We start from the raw sequence: 20,472 nt of genomic DNA on the forward strand, positions 1-20,472 counted from the left end.
TCTAACCATACAATGTTAGAACTGTCTATCACTGCAGAGTGAAACCTAGGAAAACAAATAGGATGTGCATGTAAAAGAAGATGATTCCTGACCCCTCTAATTTTTTCTTCCCAGAAGAATATTTCACATTTCCATGTGTTCAAAGAGGACACATATCCTAGAAGAGACATTGTAAACTTAAAAATTAAACTCAGGATGGTTAATCATCCTATTGATTAAATATTGACTGCTTAGTTTAGGACAGGCAATACTGTAAGTCTTCTACATAACTATTCTGGAACTTACTTCATTAAACTGAATTTTTCTATTGCTCTTATTTTGCTTATTCTCATTAATAAAAACAAAAATTATTCAATGAATTTCTTCAAAAATTAACTGCACAATTAATTAAAAAGTGTAAATACTCACCTGAAAGCAGTCTTCTGCCACTTCAACATCATTTTGGGAGGGTGGATAACCTACAGAAAAAAAAAAAAACAACCAGATGAGGTTATTTTTATTTATAGTTTACTGCTTCCAGTAGTCCTCACCATCCTTTAGTATCCATCTGTGATGATATAAATATGCTTGTTTACTTTTTTAACCAGTAGATCATTGTATTTCAAGTTGATTTTAATAAGTACCATTCATTTCTACACTGTGTTTTATACACTGAGTACTCCTAGGCACACTTCTCTCTCTTGTTCACACCTTTCTTGTAAAAGCATTTCCAAAGCGTCATCAGAAGTCAGAAGCAAGGGAGTATATTCCTGTTAGTGTAGGATTTTGAAAATTAAAGGCAGATATATTTGGTTGGCATGAATGCACGCTGTGCTATATTTTGCTATAAACCAGCAGAAATTGGAACTGTGAGGCCCTAATAGAAAAGGACTCATATGTTCTCTAATTATTTCTCTTGCAGGGATATGGATGATATCAGCACAATTCAAAAGAAGTCATTCTAGTATGTCAACAAACATTTCCCTTCAGAAACATGTTTCTCCCTTTGCTAATATGATAACACACAATAAATCCCTAAATTTACAGCACATAACAGCACAGAATATTTTGTTTAAATTTCTCCCTTCGAGATACTTTTTACAAGCCTGAAAGAGATGTTCTTCCCATTCAATAGACACCTGTTCTCTTCCCTCCCTCCCTCTCCCTATCCAGTAATATATTTATCGTATTTTCAGCCCAGATTCAAGGCTTGATGATCTTCAGTTTGCTCATTAGTTTCCATGAGGACAGTGAAGCTCTGGAAACAGCCGTATTACTATCAGAGTAAATTCTTCTATTGTTCCATATAAGCCTGAGAACTACTGTTAGCTGTTAGTAAACAAATAAAACGATTAACTGAAATTATGTGCAGATAAAAAGATAACTCAATGGGTCTCAAATCACTCAACTTCACAGCTTATCCTCTAAGAACACAGAAGCTGTCCAAGACACTAGAACTTTAGCTTCCTCCATTTCTTCACCTCTCTCAAAAAAAAAAAAAGAGGCAATGCTTTATTATGTAGGGATGTTTCGAGGAATTACCTTATTAGTGTTTGTGAAACGATTTAAGACACTTGGATGAAGGGCACTTTAGAAATGCCAGAAATACTATTTAAAAACTGTCAATATCTCAATAAGCTATAGATCAATACACATCTTTAAATTCTGTCAGCATTAATGTTATGCAAAGTGCTGTGACTTACCTCATTTACTGAACACTCAACACCCACCCACCAACCCCTTCACCTGAAATATGTACCTTGAGAAATATCCTCTACTGCTCTCCGAATACCTCTGTCAAATGCTCTTGCATCAGCAGGACTCTGAAATGTGAGGCCAAACTTTTTGTCATCAATCTTCCAGTGGTAAAAAGTAGGAGTAACTTTGTTGTAAACAAGGTCCTTCTTTAATGTGCATTCCAAGACCACCTTCCAGAAAGGAGACAGGAGGAAAAGATATCACTGACTAAATATATCATATTTAAGAATGTCTTCATGAATTAACTGAAAACATACTTCATAAGGGCAGATAAAAGTCTATGTTTACATTTTTTCCTGTTATAAGAATGTAATTTTAACTTTGCTTCCATTATGGCCAAATTATTCACTTGGTGATAGGTGCTATGGGTTAAGGACACTATTTGTATACCGAGTGAATCTTCCCAGCCTCGTACCCACAGTAAGAACTTCTGTCAGTACAGACTAGCTAGATGTTCGGCATATGAAATACGCCACACCCCGAAAAAACATTACTGTGCTGATATCAATTATTACCGTATCACTGAGAATTTTATTTGTATACTTATTCTACAAAATTTGCAAGCACTTGACTAACTTTATGCTGCTTTCAGGCCATATCAGTTTTCTCCAAGAAAGACTACTGGACAAGAGAAAATAATACAAGAGAATTGTTTTATAAACTGAGATTAATCAAAACTAAAATCTTTTTGAATGTATTACTGCCTGTACCTAGACACAAATATATTTATGGCTTATGCTCAACTATAATGAAAACAGTAATTAGGAATAATTAACAGAATTATTTGGCTAGAAAACTGTTACAGGTATACATGCACATTCAATTATGAAACAAAGACGCAGTCTTCACATAATTTCCCCACTTTGAATTGACTGGTTTTTAAAATATATTTGCATATCTAATTTACCTGCAAAAATTATTTTATGCAACATTGTTACATTAATTGTTTCTGGATTAAAAAAATCCAAGGTGAATAAGAAAGTACGGAGGGACATGCAACTCATCTGCTCCTGTAGTGCTAGGTATAATAAAATGTACAGCAAGACAACCTGTATCTCTGTATTACTACTAGATTCTGAAAACCTACACTGAGAGGTGAATGAGGAATTTTAATATTCTATCATTTCAACATTAATGTATTTTCAGAATTTTCATTTTTAGTTTTGTTACATTTGCAGCTTTTTGACAGAAAAATACAAAATTTCATATAGCATGTGGAAAAATTAGGTTAATTATAAATATAACTGAGAAAAAAATCTCTAAATCAAAAAAAAAAAAATCTGTTTGTACTTAGACTATTCTTATTCCCCCTACCCTACACTAATCATCCAGAGTTTTATTGCCGCTCTGTCTCCAGAAGGATGACATTCTTTCTGCACATAGAACTCTTTCAGCATCAAAATAATTTTTGTTACTCCACTCTGAATTCCCTAAATGGTCAACAATATGTAGGTACAACTGCCCACAAGAAAGCATAGGAAGGAATCTATTTGCTGTAGCTGTGCAGGAAAAGGTGCTGTGGCAAAAAAAAAAGGTGTACTTCTGCAGTTCTAAGGTATATTAAATGATCATTCTTTGTTCCTTCTGGTGATTTTAAACTTGCTTCCTCCTAGAAGGGAGTTAAAAATCAAGATTTCTCATATCACTGCATTTTCTAGGTCTGTGAGCACTTTTGGGGGATCTCTACCATATTAAACACCAACTATTTTCACACTGTATTTTATGTGCAGTCTCACCAAAATATCAACAAAAAGTACTTCAAGCAAGACTGATTTTGTAGCATCTCAATGAACGCTTGCTCGCAAAGGAGTTAATCCAGATTACTTTATACTGAAAATTCATACCTGGATAACGAATATTTTTAAAAGATAGTACCACCGGAGATAAACTATTGGATTAAAACTCTACTGAGTAGAAGCTATGATTTTTCAAAGAAACCCAAACCAAGCCAGAAAACCCCCAAACCAACCCCTCCCCAACCCAAAAAGCAACACTGCTACCACTCACCCCCCACTTCCAACCCTCACAACATTTTATAAGACAAGCAATCATTAACAGAACAAGCAAACATCCTATCCAACATCATAATTGTTTTCAGCTTGATTTAAGGAAACAACAAATTTGACAGGACAACACTGATCTTTCAGATCTAAAGCTGTATGAAAACAACCACTTATATCTACTGTGTTAACTGATCTAATGGCATTGAAGGGGAAAAATTAGTTCCATCAAAATTGTATGTGTTATCAGATATAAGAATCCATGTAGGTGAGACTTTATGCCTGCCCCACCTGACAGAAAATGCAAAAACTATAGGTCAGAATTAGCAGTGGGACAAAAAAAAAAAAAAAAAAAAAAATCTATAAACACCCAGTCTTCAGTAGTTTTTGTTGCATCCAGAAATACTAAAAACCCAAACCAAACAAAAACATACCAACCATCCCCTAAAGCATTTTTTGCCTCTCCAAAACACTTCTATGCTTTGCAGCGGCAACATATTTTTTTCCCTGTTAAACATAATGCTGCCAAAGGCTTCTTTATGCTGAAGCATGCAAACTACTACCAGGGCTGGGGAGGAAGTATCCTAATACACATATCACCAAAGCCTGGAAATGGAAACCAAGTTTTCAGCAATACAGATTTTTTTTTTTTTTTTCCAAGCCTTCGAATGTCCAAGACTCCAGCTGGTTTTTACTGCACTTTGGTATGGTTTGGAACTCTCTACGTGAAGATGTTATCATATCCCCACATGGTTACCAACAATCTGCCTTCCCAAACCTTTTTAGATAGAACCTCCCTAAGATCTCCAGTGATAAGCACAACAATAACCTGCAAACTTTAAATTAAGTGCCTAAGACTTAACAAATTTGCATTTTTTAAATAAACATGAGTTACTGGTCTGAAGGTTTTCTTCATTTGGAGACTTAATATAGGACTTCCATGCCAATATGAAGCAGTCACCTTATCACGTAATGGGAAATGTTGATCCACATGATCAAGATCTAAATTTTCAGAGCATAAATAGGGCTGTATGTCTACTTACTACTATTTAATGAAAAAATCCTTTTAATATCCAGATGTCATTAAGTGCAACACTAATGAGTTCATAGCTACTCATAAAAATACTTGCTTGCTACATGTTTCTTTTCTCACCTCTACAAGCTACATTCTTCAGAGATACTAGAAACTGGTTTGTGCAGATAAGATGAATCTTTAGAAAAAGAAATTTTAACACTTCAAAACCAAATATTTTTAAACAAAACCAAGGTAAGTATTTAAGATACTAGCATCATTATCTAGGGCTTGTTTTGGAAACAAATATGAAAAATACCTTATTGCATTTGATACAAGTGTCTATTTTGATAACAGACCCCGTAATTGATCATTTCTGGATACTATTTAAGTGGTTTCTAGCTGTACTTTCAACAGCTTAAAACATTACACATAGATTGATAGTTTCACAATTTCTCATTCCCAGTCCAAATCTACAAACACGTAAGCATATAGTTTTTGATGAAACTTTTGAATACCTTTCCTGCTAAACAGAATCAAAAGCTTTTCTCTAATCTTAGGACCAAGCAGCATGACCTGAGTATATTCATGACCCTGTGACACGATTACTATTCTGTCTGTGCCTTTTTTTCCTCAGTTCAAAAAGTACAATGATGTAAGGACTGCACTACAACCCATCAAAATCAATCTTTTCTCAAACTTTAAAGCCAATTTAAAAAGTAAATGATAAATTAAGTTTTTGAACAGCAGATTTTTAGAAGAGAACAACAGTATTTACATTCAGTTTCAGCTTTTTTTCTCCCTTTACACAATTACCTGTTCTTCAAAAGAAAGATTTTAAACTTTGATTTTTCATTCCTGACTCACAATCCAAAAGATACTAGTCACTTTTTTTTTTTTTTTTTTTTTTTCCTCCTTCAGTGAAACCTTCCATGGCAAAGGACTGGAGAAGAAAATAGAACAGAGAAATCTAATAGACTTTTCATTCAAGAGTGTACAATTCACCAAAGCCTAAGAACCTATAAACTTGAGCTTAATGTATGTTTAACACTAGTGCTATTAAGATAGAAGGGAGCTACTGTAAACAGTAAGAGAGCAGCAAACCTGACCAGGTTAGGAGTGAGTGTAATTGTTCCAAGCAGACTGGCTGGAGCCAGATCTAGGAAGGTGAGTATACTAAAAGGAGGAAACGTGTAATTATGTCAAAGTCTTCACGAAATACCCTTACATTCCAATGCAGATCTAAACAACCTGAACAAACTAGCAGGGAGCATTCCCTCTCCTAAATTAATTTAATGGTGCCACCAGTTTGATTTTCTTCTCAGATAACTAGGATGCTTTTTGTGAACCCCTGAGATGTTTTAAATAGCTCAGTACTGCACAAAAATTCTGCAAGTTCTACATGCAGCCTGAAGTTGGTTCGTAAAAGGGCTGACAGAAACCTAACTCTCAGGGATATAAAGAAATGACAAGAAACCACCCCAACAAGGAACTTCAATATTTTGATATTCAGTCCCAAAGTATTGAATTTATACAGCTGACTTACAGACTGAGATCTACAGTCCTAATTAAATGGCACATATCCTGTAAAATATATGGAGAGACCTGGCAGATTGGAATGGAATTGCAACGTAGTGTCAGAAGCAGTACTTGGAGAAAACACAACTAAAGACAGTTTACAAGGAACAGTAAGAGATAAAAGATCACTCATTCTTTTTCAGTATAACCATTTAAGAGGCATCTGGAAGATACCTCCATCAAATACCTCACATATGGATTTCAAGTTGCTTTGGAACAAATTCCACCTTTCTACTGACAGACAGGTTAACAGCCATACTGGCATTATGTATTCCCATGGTAAAAGCCATAGATCTGAATTCCATTTTCTCTCTAACCTGAGGTATTTCAAAACCTATGCTTTCCTGTGTCCCAGAAAAGTGCTCCAAGTTCTACACTATAGGTTCTCCAGCATAAGGCAACTTCTGCATCTTTTCTGGAAGCTGAGCCAACTCACAAAAAGAAAAACTTACTGGCCAGAGGAAAATCAAACTATAATGGAGTTATAAAGTATTTTAACAGTGTGTAATGTGACTTGGGCAGGGAGGAAGACTCTATTTTTAAGGATTACTTTCTTTTTTAATTCACGTAAGTATTTTCAGAAATTGCTGCGTGTACCTTGCAAAAAAGTGAGTGAAGTAGAAATCATGGTTCAGCTGACTGAGCTGTAATGACTTCTAGATACTATAACAGATTAAACATTCCTGAAGACACATGTGCTCAAAGTCTGAGTAACAATGTTCAAAATGGTTTAGGAAGCTTTTTAAAAACAATATTCCTACTTTTTCTTTGCAAATACAATAGCAGAGCAACCAACTAAATAGCATATGACTAACTTCAAAGATCACTCAGGTATAGAGACCTACACATTGAGGCCATTCCAAAATGAGATTAGAGTGATGTTGGAGCACAGAAACAGCAGATTCAGTATAACACTTACTCAGAACCAGAAGATGATCAAAATATTTGGTCCCTACTCAATAACAAATACAATGAACCATAACATCTTCCACTTCTACTTTATTTTTAAAGAAAAACTAAAAAAATAGCATTTTATGACACAGAAGTAATCTTCAACAGTCCTCTTCAGGGTTGCTTCTTTGAGAACGCAGCCTTCTCTACTCTTTCAGTTGGAACAGACAATTACATTTCATCTTGCTGGTGTTGTTTTTCTTGGTCTTTTCTTTGTATTATGAAATATATAGTCACCTGTCAATTCTACTTGGACTGAAAAACCCAGTCATTTGGCTTCATTAAATAAAAGGTTAAAAATTGTGCTTAAACAGTAAATCCACAGGAATATCCCAAGAACAAATGTAAAACCATTAACTATGTTAAAAACATAAGGATCTGAACAGTTTCAGAATCAGTGACAGGATGGGTCCCTACCCAACAGAACTTCTCTTCCAGTCCCTGCTACGGTCCTTCTGAAAAAGTGTCATGACCTAACAATCTCCTCACATACCTTGGTGCAGGATCTTGCTTATGTCAACAGGGATCTTGTTGCATTCTGTGCAACTTTGTTGTTAATTCATTACAGACTAGCTGTTGCTTATAACTGCATTAGTTGAAGTCTGAAGAAATATATCCACACGTAACTTCCTTCAACTCCGTTACCAAAGCATCACTGGCTCTACAGTATTCTTCCCCACAGCCTAAACCTGTATTTGTTAGTTCCCTGAGTTTTATTCAATATACACTGGATAGATATTCTTCCTAGCTGCATTTCTTCCATCTTTTAATCACATGGTTTTTGAGGGGCTGACAAAATCTGCCCTGACAGACCGATAGGTCGCATGTGGAGGCAGTAGAGGGGGGACTGATGGACACAGGATGGGGGACACACAAAAGAACGAAAAAAACCAAAACAAAACAACCTGTTCAGGACAATAAATGTTTGGAAAATATATTCATACTAACATGAGCCTCAATTCTGGACAGGAAGAGCAGAGACATTTAAAACCTTCTACCAGAAGTGAAAACAAAACAAGGCTTGCCCAGGGGAAGCAAGAGAGCAAGCATAAACAGATCAGGATGCTCATGGCTGCGACATTTTCATATGCATGTGGGAGAAACATTAAACCAGCCTTAAGTTCTGAGCATTTTATTACCCTCATATTCTGAAGGCAAGATGCGAATGTTGAAAGTATTAAGAATTTAGAGAAAATTGTCAAGTATCTCTAAATGCAATAAAGCTCCTCAAAAACAGCCTCAATAAGGCTAAAAAAAGTTCTAAAGGGAACTACAGCAAAGTGAGGAAGGAACTGCAGGTGCACATAGCTGTGCAAGAACACAGGGTACTCTGCTAATAGCACTACGCCTCGCTGAAACGACTGAGTCAGCAGAATTTCTATTTATACGCTCTCTTCCTACAACAGTCACAGTCAAGGCAGAAAACTCAGCAGTCCTGCCTCAAGGGAGAAACTGTATGCTTGACAAAGAACCAGCAATATGGTATAAGAAGTAATTCTACCTTCTAAGCTTACACAGGAGTCATAAATTGGCAGAAAAGAGTAAGTTCTTGATAAAAGTCATTAAGATGGAGGTTTTGTGCTTTCCCCACTTCTCTTTCTTTCTGCAGTAAGACAGCCCTCCCCCCGCCCCCCTTCAGAAACCTATTTGGCACACAAGTATCTAAGCAAGTCTTAGTAAACCAATTTAGTTTTCCACAGGTCTGCACATAGAAATGGCCAAGATCCTACACCCATTTTTCTTTTGTGAGGCTGACTTTTGTGATGCTATTTAAGACAAGTTTATTACTGTCATTTTATTTAATGTAGCTGATAAATGAATACTGTCTATGTGTTCATCAAACCAGATCAATTCTTGGACCTGTCAGCTTCGTGGTTTCTTCCAATACAAAAATTGTTTTCACGTAAAAATGGCTACTTCTTGTCATAGCCAACTAACGGAAATCATTATTGAGGTATTCCTTCAGATTTTGTGTTTTTAACAAGTTATCTCATTTCCCAACACTCCTATTCAACACAGTATCACTGGTGTATTAACAGGTTAACAGGAAGATTTAACTTTAACCCTGCATTGGAAAAAAACCTGAATAGCAAAACATTTCCCCAAGTGGATGGAAATCTGCAATGAAAAAAATGTTTTAAAGTTTTTAAAAGATCAACATGCTTAATTCTAGAAATGCATGGTATTAAACCTAAACCAAACAATTGGCTCTGTAGGTATATAAACATTGATATGGTTATCAACATCAGTCTAAGCAGCAGCATTAGACTGAGACTATAAATTTACTTTCTAGTCTACAAGCAACAATAAGCAAACATCTATCCTCAGGTCCTGTGTAGTTTTAATAGGAACATTAAACGGATGTAAATTGTTACCGTTTTATCCCTGAGTCGTTCTCCATGGATAAGAAAATCAGCACAGCTATTCTCTTCCTGGGGAATGACTTTGAAGACTGTGACACAGCTTAGTCCACCCCCTCCAAGTGGTAACCATCCACCACTTGAGTCATCCCGGGTCATCACCACAGCTCGCACTCGTGCATAACTATTACTGGAAGAGATGCAAAAGAAATAATTAGTTTTCCATAAACGCAAACCAGCTAAGTCTAGTTAAAAAACCAAACCAAACCAACAAACCCACAACCAAGATCACAATAATTAACGTTGCGGAGGTTCAGTCCTTCCGTAACAGTCACCTAGAAGAAACCGGTCTAGGAAGACCCTCAAAAAAAGAAAAGAAAAAAAAAAATGTTCCTCTGTACTTCTGTGCCTTCATTAGGACTTCTTGGAGCTTATATGCGATTCCTTGTAAAGAAACTTAACCACACAATATAGTTCCTCAGAGTCAAAACAGATATTCTTCTAAGAACTTTACAATCAGTGATCTAGCTAGAGACAGCCACGGGCGGGAAGAGACTAAGAATCAACTCCCGATTTATTTTAGACTGATCATGAAGCCAGTCAGCCACCATGAAATTGCACAGAAAAGAGAACAAGAAAGCAGAAAAAGGTCAGGCCTTCTGCCACTGAAATCTAAACAAGAACAGGCTTCTAGTCAGAAACCCCGCTTCCCTTCGTCCCTCCCTCCCTCCCTCCCTTCCTCCCTCCCTCCCCCCCACGCACATAACCCGTCCTTTGCAAGGGTAGGTCAGGACACACACGCTGTGGGGTTCGACAACAGAACCAGTTACAGCTACTTAAAACCTAATATTTGCAGTGTCTACTAGCTGGTTCTCTCCTGTATTCACAGTTTGTGGAAAATTACTTGCATTTTACAATTCAACAGCTTTTTCCATCATTTAGCATTTTTATAAAATAAACAAATGGTTATCACTTCATTACTTAAAAGCCAAATTCCTTTTTCAGAGTCTCAGAAAAAAGAGATTCTGGTGATGCCTCTCTCTCAGCTTTTATTTACTTCTTTTCAATTAAATGACAAATTTTAGTTTTAGTTATGAATTTGCTGCTGGAAATCCAGCAGCAAATGAATTCAGCAGAAAAAAGAATCTGCTGTTGGAAAACCCCATGGTTTACCAAGGATGTTATAAGATCCTACATTCAATGTATGGTTTACCACATGAATGTAATAGTCCATGAATTAGTATTCCAACACTTCAAGAGAAATAAGCTTCATGATATCTTTTGCAACATATTTCTGATTGAGCATTTAAGTACTTATGTCAGTGATGTCAAATTTAAGGACTGAACAGGAAATATTAGAAGAGGACAAAGCTGTTCCTTCTGTACGAAATTATTTGTGATATAACCGTTCACCAAACTGTTGTATTTTAAAACGATCACTGCTTTATTTTTTTTTCCCCTCAAACGTCCCAAAATAACTGAAGGTAGGCTTTTTTGCGTAATTAATATATTACGTTCTCTCACACACATATGATTCACACATATGATTCACTTATATATATATAAAAGAATTTTGCTGCAAGCATCTAAAGCTTAAATACATAACGGTTTGCAAAATGGGAAATAAACCAAGATTATCCAATTTTAGCTTATAGGCAAGTGAACTTGTTTATAGAGACTTTGTTTGCCCCCTCCAAGCAAAAAACCAGCCTCCTCCTCCCCCTAAACCTCATAGTTAAAATGACAGTTCACAGTCAATGTTTCTCACCATTTCTGTACCAACATCTTTTAGTAACTCTTCCCACACAGCAGATAAATATAATCAAGAAAAATCCAATCCTTCATTGTATGCATCTATCAATTCTAATATCTGCAAATAAAAATGGTTGTATCTTCTTAATAATATCACTGAAAGTTGAATCATTCATTGGTCTCTATCACTGTGTTTCACTCAGAGATAAGTTCAGATTGTAGTTGTACACTTCAGACACAGGTAGTCTGTCTCATTTCTCTCAGGTGAAGACCCTTTTCTGACTGAAACTGAGGACACCGGGACTACACACTCTCTTTGCTGTTCTCCACAAATTCAGCGTTAAAGTTATTCATTCTATAGATTTGGTTGTAAATCCGAATATTAGAGCTTTCTTCTGTATAACAGACTGCAGCAAAAGTTCAGTTAAGCATCATTCAGGGATATCACAGAACTTCACTTAGGCTACATGAGAAAACTTGAACTACAACAGATTAATGTTTTCATTTTGTTGTTTTTTTTTCTTTTAATTAAAGTTTACACTCCACATCCCTTTGCTTTTCAAGAATTGCTAAGGAGATGCAAAGATGGAGGATTAATATCATACCTCAATAGCTTAACTACTTGCCAGAGTTTTCTGTCAGTGTTGGGTTTTTTCTCCCCTTCCCTATATTGAGGCGCCTAGTTTGGTCTAGTTAACAAACTTGTGTTTTGCTTCAATATTTTCTAAACTGTTTTAAACAACATTTATTCTTTCAAGTACTTTAGAAACTACTGTCAAATCCACTGCATTAGTGCAAGAGCCAAAATAAAATTTCCCAACAGGTAATATTTAACGAATAACCTCTTAAATTGAAACAAAACAGTTTTTCCAGACAACCACCCTGTAAATTAACTAGACGAACTCATTACTGTATTTGCAACAATGCCAAAGACTAAAATGAGACTGCTTAGTTTTGTGGGGATTTTTTTGTTGTTGATTGTTTCTAATATAAATTTTTATATTTTAAAGGAACTCACAATTGGTAATGATAACCATTTTTAGTAACAATATAAGATGGTTTGCAATTAGCCACAAAGCAGCAGCAGGACTTGAGTGATTTCCATTTCCAGAATCCTCTGTAAACAAAACAGCATCTGCTTGTCACACTATTGGTGCTACCGAAACCACCCAGATGTCTTGTATCTCTAAGCGTTATAGCCCCATCTACTCTAGGGAATTTTGGAACAAATTGCTAAACTGCCGGTATAGCTTAGCTGTGGGAAAAAGGGCAGACAAGGCTCCAGTGTTTTCCGGCACCACCCCTACAGCCTAACATTTTTACCTACTCTTGCGTGTTCAGCAGCTCTATCAGCAGTAACTAAACAAAAGAAAACCAAACAAATGGCAATCAGTTGAGTATTGCTCTTATGAAACCTTTTACTTAGAGCTACCACAAGCATGTGAAATGTAGCGTGAAGAGCAGCACTGCAACAGTGGGCCCAAACCTATTGTATCACATCCAACCGTTCCTGAGACCACCTGATTTTGGTTGCAGCCACTGGAAATTCTTGAAGCAAAGCAAGGCTTACAGGAAAACCCAAATTCTGTCCATAGAAGCATGCTGCCACCCAAGAGACAGTGCTGAGCACCAGTGGAGACTGGAGACAACCACACCAGAATCCATCAATTCCTAACAACTATGGTAACAGATCATCTCTCTAAGAGCTGAAGTGCCTCAGGTAAGGAGATGAGAGTACAGTATTCTTATGTGATTACAATGAGTTATAAATTGTGATGAAGCAGAAAAAGAAAAAAAAAAAAGAAAAAAGGTTCTCTACAGTGTTGTTTTGCCCTAGTAGTTGAGAGATACTGAAGAGCGCAGCATGTGTCTGAATGGTATACCTATTAAACTTGAGATGAAGTCATTTTAAGATTAGCAAATGAAGATGATTCTTGTACCAAAATCAAAAGCTGGAGTGGGGTGAACTCAGAAGCTGAAGAAAGCATTAGGGGGCAGAAACAAAGGGCTACAAACCATAAGTAGACAGGAAAGATGTGAGATTTAGTCCTTGCCTGCCATCAACTTTAAAAGCATCAAGCATTAAAATCTGACCACAGGTTTTAAAGGCTCTCTCCTCCCTCCAAAAGCTGTGTGTTTATATTGTTATAATGCTCCTGTGCCCGAACTGACTTATGACCTGGATGACCAAACTGTTGTTCAAGCCCTGCACTGCACTGACCTCAACAGGCTGGAACCTTCAGCTCAGCAACTAATGAACAATCCTGCTTTTGGTGGCTTGGGGGAGGAAGACAATTGTAATTTCATCACTATGTTTTTTTCGTAAAAAAAATTATTTTGATAATTTGAGGTATTTCTTATGTGTAATATCAAGCAAATTAAAGATACCAAGTGTTATTACAACATTTGTCCTTTCTTCCATTAACGATCCAAAAGAGAATGAAGGTTAAGAATGTTCTGCCAAAATATTTTTCCCAGAGAAAAAGGGGAAGAGATGTTGAAGGAGGAAAAAAAACCCAGCTATCTTCTTGCATTACATTTATTTTAACCCAGTTTCAACAGCATGCAAATCTTCCCTCTCCTAGATTCATATTAAGCATTACCATTCTTTTATTTGTATTGCATCTTGCTCATTTCTATTTTAATATAGGACTGAAAAATAATAAACAGTGATCCCAGAACTGTTTATTAAGACAATTGAACTGCAACTGCGAAACGTTTTTTAGTACTATAAAGCTACTACCATCACCATCAAGAAACCTGGATCTTCAAGTGGAATTAAAAACAGAACCATACAAGAAACTGACCCTCTTAGCTTCAGTAAAAATATTTCGCATTATGGTTTCTTTCAAAGCTGGAAAGTGGATTTGCAGAAAAGGACCTCAGGTTTCAGGTGGACACCAAGCTGAACATGAGCCAGCAATGAGCCCTTGCAGCAAAGGCAGCCAACAGTGTCCTGTGCTGCATTAGGAGAAGCATTGCCAGCAGGTTGAGGGAGGTGATCCTTCCTCTCTGCTCAGCACTGGTGAGGGCACAAATGGAGTGCTGTGTCCAGGGCTGGGCTCCCCAGTACAAGACTGATATGGAGCTACTGGAGGGAGTCCAGCCAAGGCCACTAAGATGATTATGGAAGTGGAGCATCTGTTATATGAGGGAAGACTGAGAGAGCTGGGGCTGTTTAGCCTGGAGAAGGGAAGACTTGGGGGTATCTTATCAACATATATAAATATCTGAAGGGAGGCCGCAAAGAGGATGGAGCCAGGCTCTTTTCAGTGGTGCCCAGTGACAGGACCAGACGCAATGGGCACACACTAAAACACAGGAGGTTCCATTTCAACATCAGGTAATACTTTTTCACTGTGAGGGTGCCTGAGCACTGGCACAGGTTGCCCAGTGAAGTTGTGGAGTCTCCATCCTTGGAGAGGTTCAAAAACCGTCCAGACATAGCCCTGTGTAACCTGCTTTAGGAGGTTAGGTGGTCCTCCTTGAGCAGGGGGAGTGGACAAAATCACCTCCAGAGGTCCCTTCCAATCTCAGTTATTCTGTGATTCTTTGATTTAATATCATATTTCAAAGCACAGCAATTTAAATAAAATACAGCTTTACAACAATAACTAATATGGGTTCATTTACGAGAATTCATGATACTTTGAAGTAAGAGTTGTCACTGTGCACAACTGCTATTTAAACACTTATGACAAGGCTAAGAAAAAAAAAAAAAGGCATTCTGAAAAATCGTGACACACTCTGCTATGAAATTACACTATCTTTGCTGGCACGAAAGTAACAGCTCCAGGCTGATCTTCGAATGTGAACTGGTCATGGATCAAGGCTCTTTACCTTTGACTGGCACTTTACACAAGTACTTTAACCCCTCCAACTTCTGCTGCAATACACTTATATGTTTGTAGCCTCACCCAAAGAGCATACATGAACCACACTTGTCTTTTTCTGACTCTTATTATCCATACAGCTTAGCAGAAGATTTTACAATTCCCAACTAGAGAAGTGCTTGTGAGTACAACCATGCCTGGAGTACCAAAGGTAATACCAGATCACTGAGTTGAAGTCTATTTTACTTGCAGATAACATTTGTTGAGTATTGACTCAATGTAGAAAAAAATAATTAATTTCACCAGTATCACATGAACATATCGGTACACTGCTGATGATATGAAGTCCTTTGTTACTAAGGTTTAGAGAATGACTACCACTGGCACAAAACATTAATGACTTATCTACAACAGAAGGAGATGCAAATATAGCACGAGTGCTAAAGAAGACATAATTTACATCAAGAAAACATATGACAGCACATCCTATTAATTTTTGTGAAAAGGAAACTGCTGTATATATATTTTTTGCCATAATAACAAGTATTATATGAGGCTCTGCTTGACACGTCTGTTACATTTCTCCTCTCAAAATTATACCAGCAAATCAGAATATACACCAAACTATTATGCTGGTAAAAGGCAAAACTTTGCAGACTCTCCTTTAAGAGAGAGGCAAAAGGTACTCTTCACAGGAAAGACAGGAGGTACATCAACCATGCATGGCTACTATGCCTAGGAAATTTACTTTTGTGAGGAGCTTAGCAAGAAAAAGACATGGATTTCCAGGAGGAACTACAGACAAATGCTGTTACATTTAGGATACTGGTACCCACACTGATTTACTGAAGAGGTTTGGACTTTGCCAAAAAAGCTGAATAAGACATTCCTGCTTGAACAAAAAAAACCAAAACCACAAAAACCAGAAGGCTGAACTACCAAGCAAAATGGCTTGAACCCAAAATGGCAGAAGAAAAAAAGCTACGTGGGAAACTGTATTCCATAAGGAAGGGATAACTGGTATCCTGAAAGAGCCAAAAATACTTGGTTACACAATTATTATTTAGTAGGAGGGGTTTGTAAAACAAGGTGTTTGACAGTGCACCTACAATTCAAAAGGGAAAGAGAGATACAAATGAACAAGTGTCCAGAACAGGAAACTATTAATATAGTATATTGCTGTTATGAAGTGTTCTCTTGGACACACATCAGAGAAAAAAAAATTAAAAAATAGCAGCACTAGAACTACATTCCTATTTGAATACAGACAACTTAAGATTTGTGACCATGTAAAGTAACCGATAGTGCAAGGAAGAATGGGTACTACGGCAAGAGCTTTTGCAAAGCACAAGAGTACATGAAGAAAGGAGAAGTTGCTAAAGATTTGAAAACCATGAAAACTACACCAAAAAAATAGACATTTGACATTTCCATGAATAACATTTTAGCCCTGCTCCCCAGCACCACCTCTTGTTTAATAATTGTAGCTAGTTTCTATTACTTCCGTATGTCATCCATGAGGATTGGTTAAATGAAGTAGTATTTTAGCAGATTAAAGGAAATCACGACCCATACTTGGGTTCCACCTCTTTTAAACTGTCTTCTGGAGGCCTATATTTTCATAATAGTATGGATCCTGTAACACCATCTGGTCAAGGCATATTACTTAGAAAATTGCATCTGATATCAAATACACAAGCAAATAAAACCCCCAAACTTATTTTTCTTTCTACCCTTCCCCACAGAAGTTAAAAAGAACCAAAGTAACAATCAAAGATGGGTCCACAGGTTTTGGACATGTGTAGCAGAACCAAAAGAACAGTATATAGTATGCAGTTCCCCTTTGTAAGAGTTGGTGAGATGAGCTGGACATGGCAGATGCTTTTTAATGACTTCCCAGATGCCTGCTTAACAGAGGACTAGTACCAGGGACTCCTGGACTATATGCCATGCAATTCCAGGCAGATGGGGTAACAGAATTTCAGTGGTCAGATCTTGCTACTCATATGACCCCCATGTTTAATGGCTTCCTCCAGAAAACCCTAAATTTGCCCCATTCTTAGAAGCCGACAGCCATGAACTCCAGAAATATCCACTCTTCATCCCAGCGCAGTTTCTCCTCTCTCTATATTCTCATAGTTTTTTCTCCCTCCTTACCCCGGAATTTCTGAAGATCCAGAGGAATCTCTTCACTCCATTTATAGCACAGAACTGTCTGTACCTCTTCTAATTTTGTGAAATCACTATTTGTTTCTTATCAAGTAGCAATCATGCTATTGGGCACTGATGCCATGTATTAATTGTGACTTGCTTACCATGGAAACATGTAGATAAAGATGAAAAAGCCCACAAATAAAACAGGAGTTAGTTTTTTAGATCAGAAAAGTTTCCATTTCTTTCCAACCATGCAAAAACAGAGGAACATCTAAAGAAACAATGGAAGACAAGCTTTTAATTTTCTCTGGCACTTCAGCAAACTTAGGACAAGCACAAGTTTGTAGCCTAAGGCAGATTCCACTGAAACTAAGACAACTTGACACTTCCAGTAAATGTCAGACAACATCCATCCAGTCCAGAAGGAATTCTTTTTTTTTAATTAAGCTTACAGATTCAGTTGTGTCTTATTTTCCTTGGAATTGCAATGATTACTACAGTTTATAATACATACTAAGGGAAGTTTTTCAGGTAATAGTTATATCTGAACAAGTCAGAATTCTCTCTTCTCTCAGGGCCATTTTCCTCCAGTCTTACATACTCACAAAGGCTCTGAGTTTCACTCAAGTATGCAAGTACAATTAGATCACCCTCACAGTCATCTAGCCATAAAGATTAAGGACGGCAGAACTCTGGAGACCCTATTAACAGCAGATGTGATGCATTAATCAACAAGTCATTTTGCAATAAAGTTCTTGACCATACATTGAAAGAAGACCATAATAAGGTTCCTTATGAACAATTTTAGCTACTCTAAGGTATGACAGGCTGTACTGAGTATGTCATTTTCAAACAAGCACCTGTGTACTTTTTGTTCCACTGCTTCTTGCATTTAAGATCAGTTCTTCACAAATGTCCAAAAAGCTATTATTCTTCTCCTAACACACATAAAAACTTATTTAGCAAAAATAAAGGACAAAGCAAGTAGACCCTGTTATACTTTCTCCAACAGACCTGACAACATTGTCTCAGATTTTATATTTACTATGCCTGAATTTCTTTCAGCTTGTTCTGGACTACACACTCTTTGGGACAGGGACCATCTGTAATGAGCGTAAATCAATAAAGAACTGAGTGCATGTTGGTATACAGAGCTTAGCTGGTGAGCTGCTACATACTCTTAAACTTTTTGCAATACATTTATGGAAGAAAATAGCATCAGTCTCACTGAGCTTACTCACCTCAAGCAACACTTGGTATTAGGTAGGCAACCACAAAATCTGTGTTTTAATCTTGTCACATCAAAACAAATTTATAAAAGGTCCAGATCATTTCTAGCATGCATTTCCCACTCAGCCTGCATAGAAAAGGAACAGAACCTGAAACCAAATAAAGCATATCCACACTTATAAAAATAATCTTCCTTTAACTGTCTTGCTGAGATGTGAGATTGCTAATGAATGCTGTATAAGAAATAGTGTTTTAAAACTATGTGAATTAAAACTGTAGTATCATTTGTTGATATTGTTAAATCTAAAGCTTGTCTCAACATTTACATTGACATGGCTTTTCAAGGACTTTAACCTGCTCATATGAAAAAGTGATCTTGCAAAGTAAATTATATTCTAGGAAAATCCCTAACACTAAATTGCTCTTTTTAACATATGACAAAAAAGCCAAACATCCAAAAGGATGTTTTGTTCAAACACACACAAATGGACAAATTATGAATGTTCACACTAACAAAACAGAAAGACTACAAGCCAAACTGCAAAATGCTTAACAAATAGCACCAAAATCAGAGTAAAAAAGAAAATCTGAACATGGCTTAAGGAAGATAGCTTGTGAACTTGCAAATCTATTTTAAAGGTCTATGTTCAGTGACCGAAAGGAAATTACCATTCCCTTGCTATGCAGCACCACACTTTGTGGTTTGAATCAGTCTTTCTGTAGTTTTAACAAACCATAAGTATTTGGGATAGAGGAAATAAGCCGAGACAGACAAGTGAAAGACAAATGCAAAGACTTCTATTACAAAAATCCATCAAGAGAGAAGAAACAAAAGAAAACACAAAATGTTTTAATGCTATGTCCTTCATATTTGCCATACATCAGCATAAACAATGTGACTTACATAGCCAATATATAACTGTATGATCTATGTTTGATAAACTCAGTAATAATTAGCATCCCAGCCAGCAGTCTCAAGCATAGAAATAAGTGATTCACAAGTCCTAAGGTCAGAGAACATAGGAATGTTAATAGTGAATCAAAAAGTACAACTAAGCCTTGTGTAACTACACTCCCTGCTTCAACTACTGCTAAAGTAATACTTTTTACAAGTTTCTACAAAAAGCTGTATGTAATGAATACATGGGTCATGCATGAATGTAACAGAGCAAAATAGCAGACTGAAAGGCCTCTCAGTTCAAAAGGAAGATTATTTAAATTATATTATTTGCTGCTATTCCAGAAAAGCCTAGAAACTTGTAACCAACAGCACAGAAGAATAAAAAGTATACATGATCCCCCCCACACAAAATAAGTAACAAAACAAAATAAGAATACATTCACACTTCCTAAATGATGGCTAGTCATGAGAACTCCTACAATAATCACTGAATCTCTCTGTCTACTGAGCAAATGAAAAGGGATCCGATCCACCAGCTACATTTTCCTTGTTTTGGCAATAACAAAGTCCTGAAGGGTTACAATACTGAGATCATGAGATGATTTAGTGTTATGATTACATCTCGTTGCTTCCTCTTTGGACTTTTCAAAACCATTAATACCATTAGAAGTTATGGGTCTGGAGGAGGGGGGGGCTTCACCATAAGGAGGAAGTTCTGAAAAGGGTGCTGGAGATAGCTAAGTGAAACTGCACAAAATATATGAGTATCAAGAAAGCAAGTGCAACATGACACAACGCAAGCTCAAAACTGTTTTTAGACAGTAGAATCCAAGCAAGGAGTAAAAGAAAGGTCTTTCTGCTCCAGTCAGTCTATGAGGCAAAAAATGTCATGTAGGAACTAGGCATATTTTTTTTGGTGCAGCTCTCACATATATGTTGCACTAGGTAAAACAGACTGCTACAC

The 20,472-nt window shown here is 36.8% G+C and overlaps 1 protein-coding gene across 4 annotated transcripts in view; it reads right to left on the reverse strand.

The window, feature by feature from the left end:
• SPRED1 (sprouty related EVH1 domain containing 1) overlaps positions 1-20,472 on the reverse strand; it is a 60,094-nt gene that overhangs the window by 15,217 nt on the left and 24,405 nt on the right. For 3 of the 4 annotated variants that reach the window (XM_074868173.1, XM_074868175.1, XM_074868172.1), the window contains exons 2-4: positions 9,654-9,828; positions 1,739-1,907; positions 409-458 (exon numbers count right to left, since the gene is read on the reverse strand). In XM_074868173.1, the coding sequence (XP_074724274.1) occupies positions 409-458; positions 1,739-1,907; positions 9,654-9,828 (394 nt within the window). Of the gene's footprint in view, positions 1-408; positions 459-1,738; positions 1,908-9,653; positions 9,829-18,618; positions 18,735-20,472 lie in introns of all 4 variants that reach the window. The other variant, XM_074868174.1, reaches the window with a different exon arrangement.

This window comes from Strix uralensis, chromosome 4 (genome assembly GCF_047716275.1).
Source record: "Strix uralensis isolate ZFMK-TIS-50842 chromosome 4, bStrUra1, whole genome shotgun sequence".
In the NCBI taxonomy this organism is placed as follows: Eukaryota; Metazoa; Chordata; class Aves; order Strigiformes; family Strigidae; genus Strix; species Strix uralensis.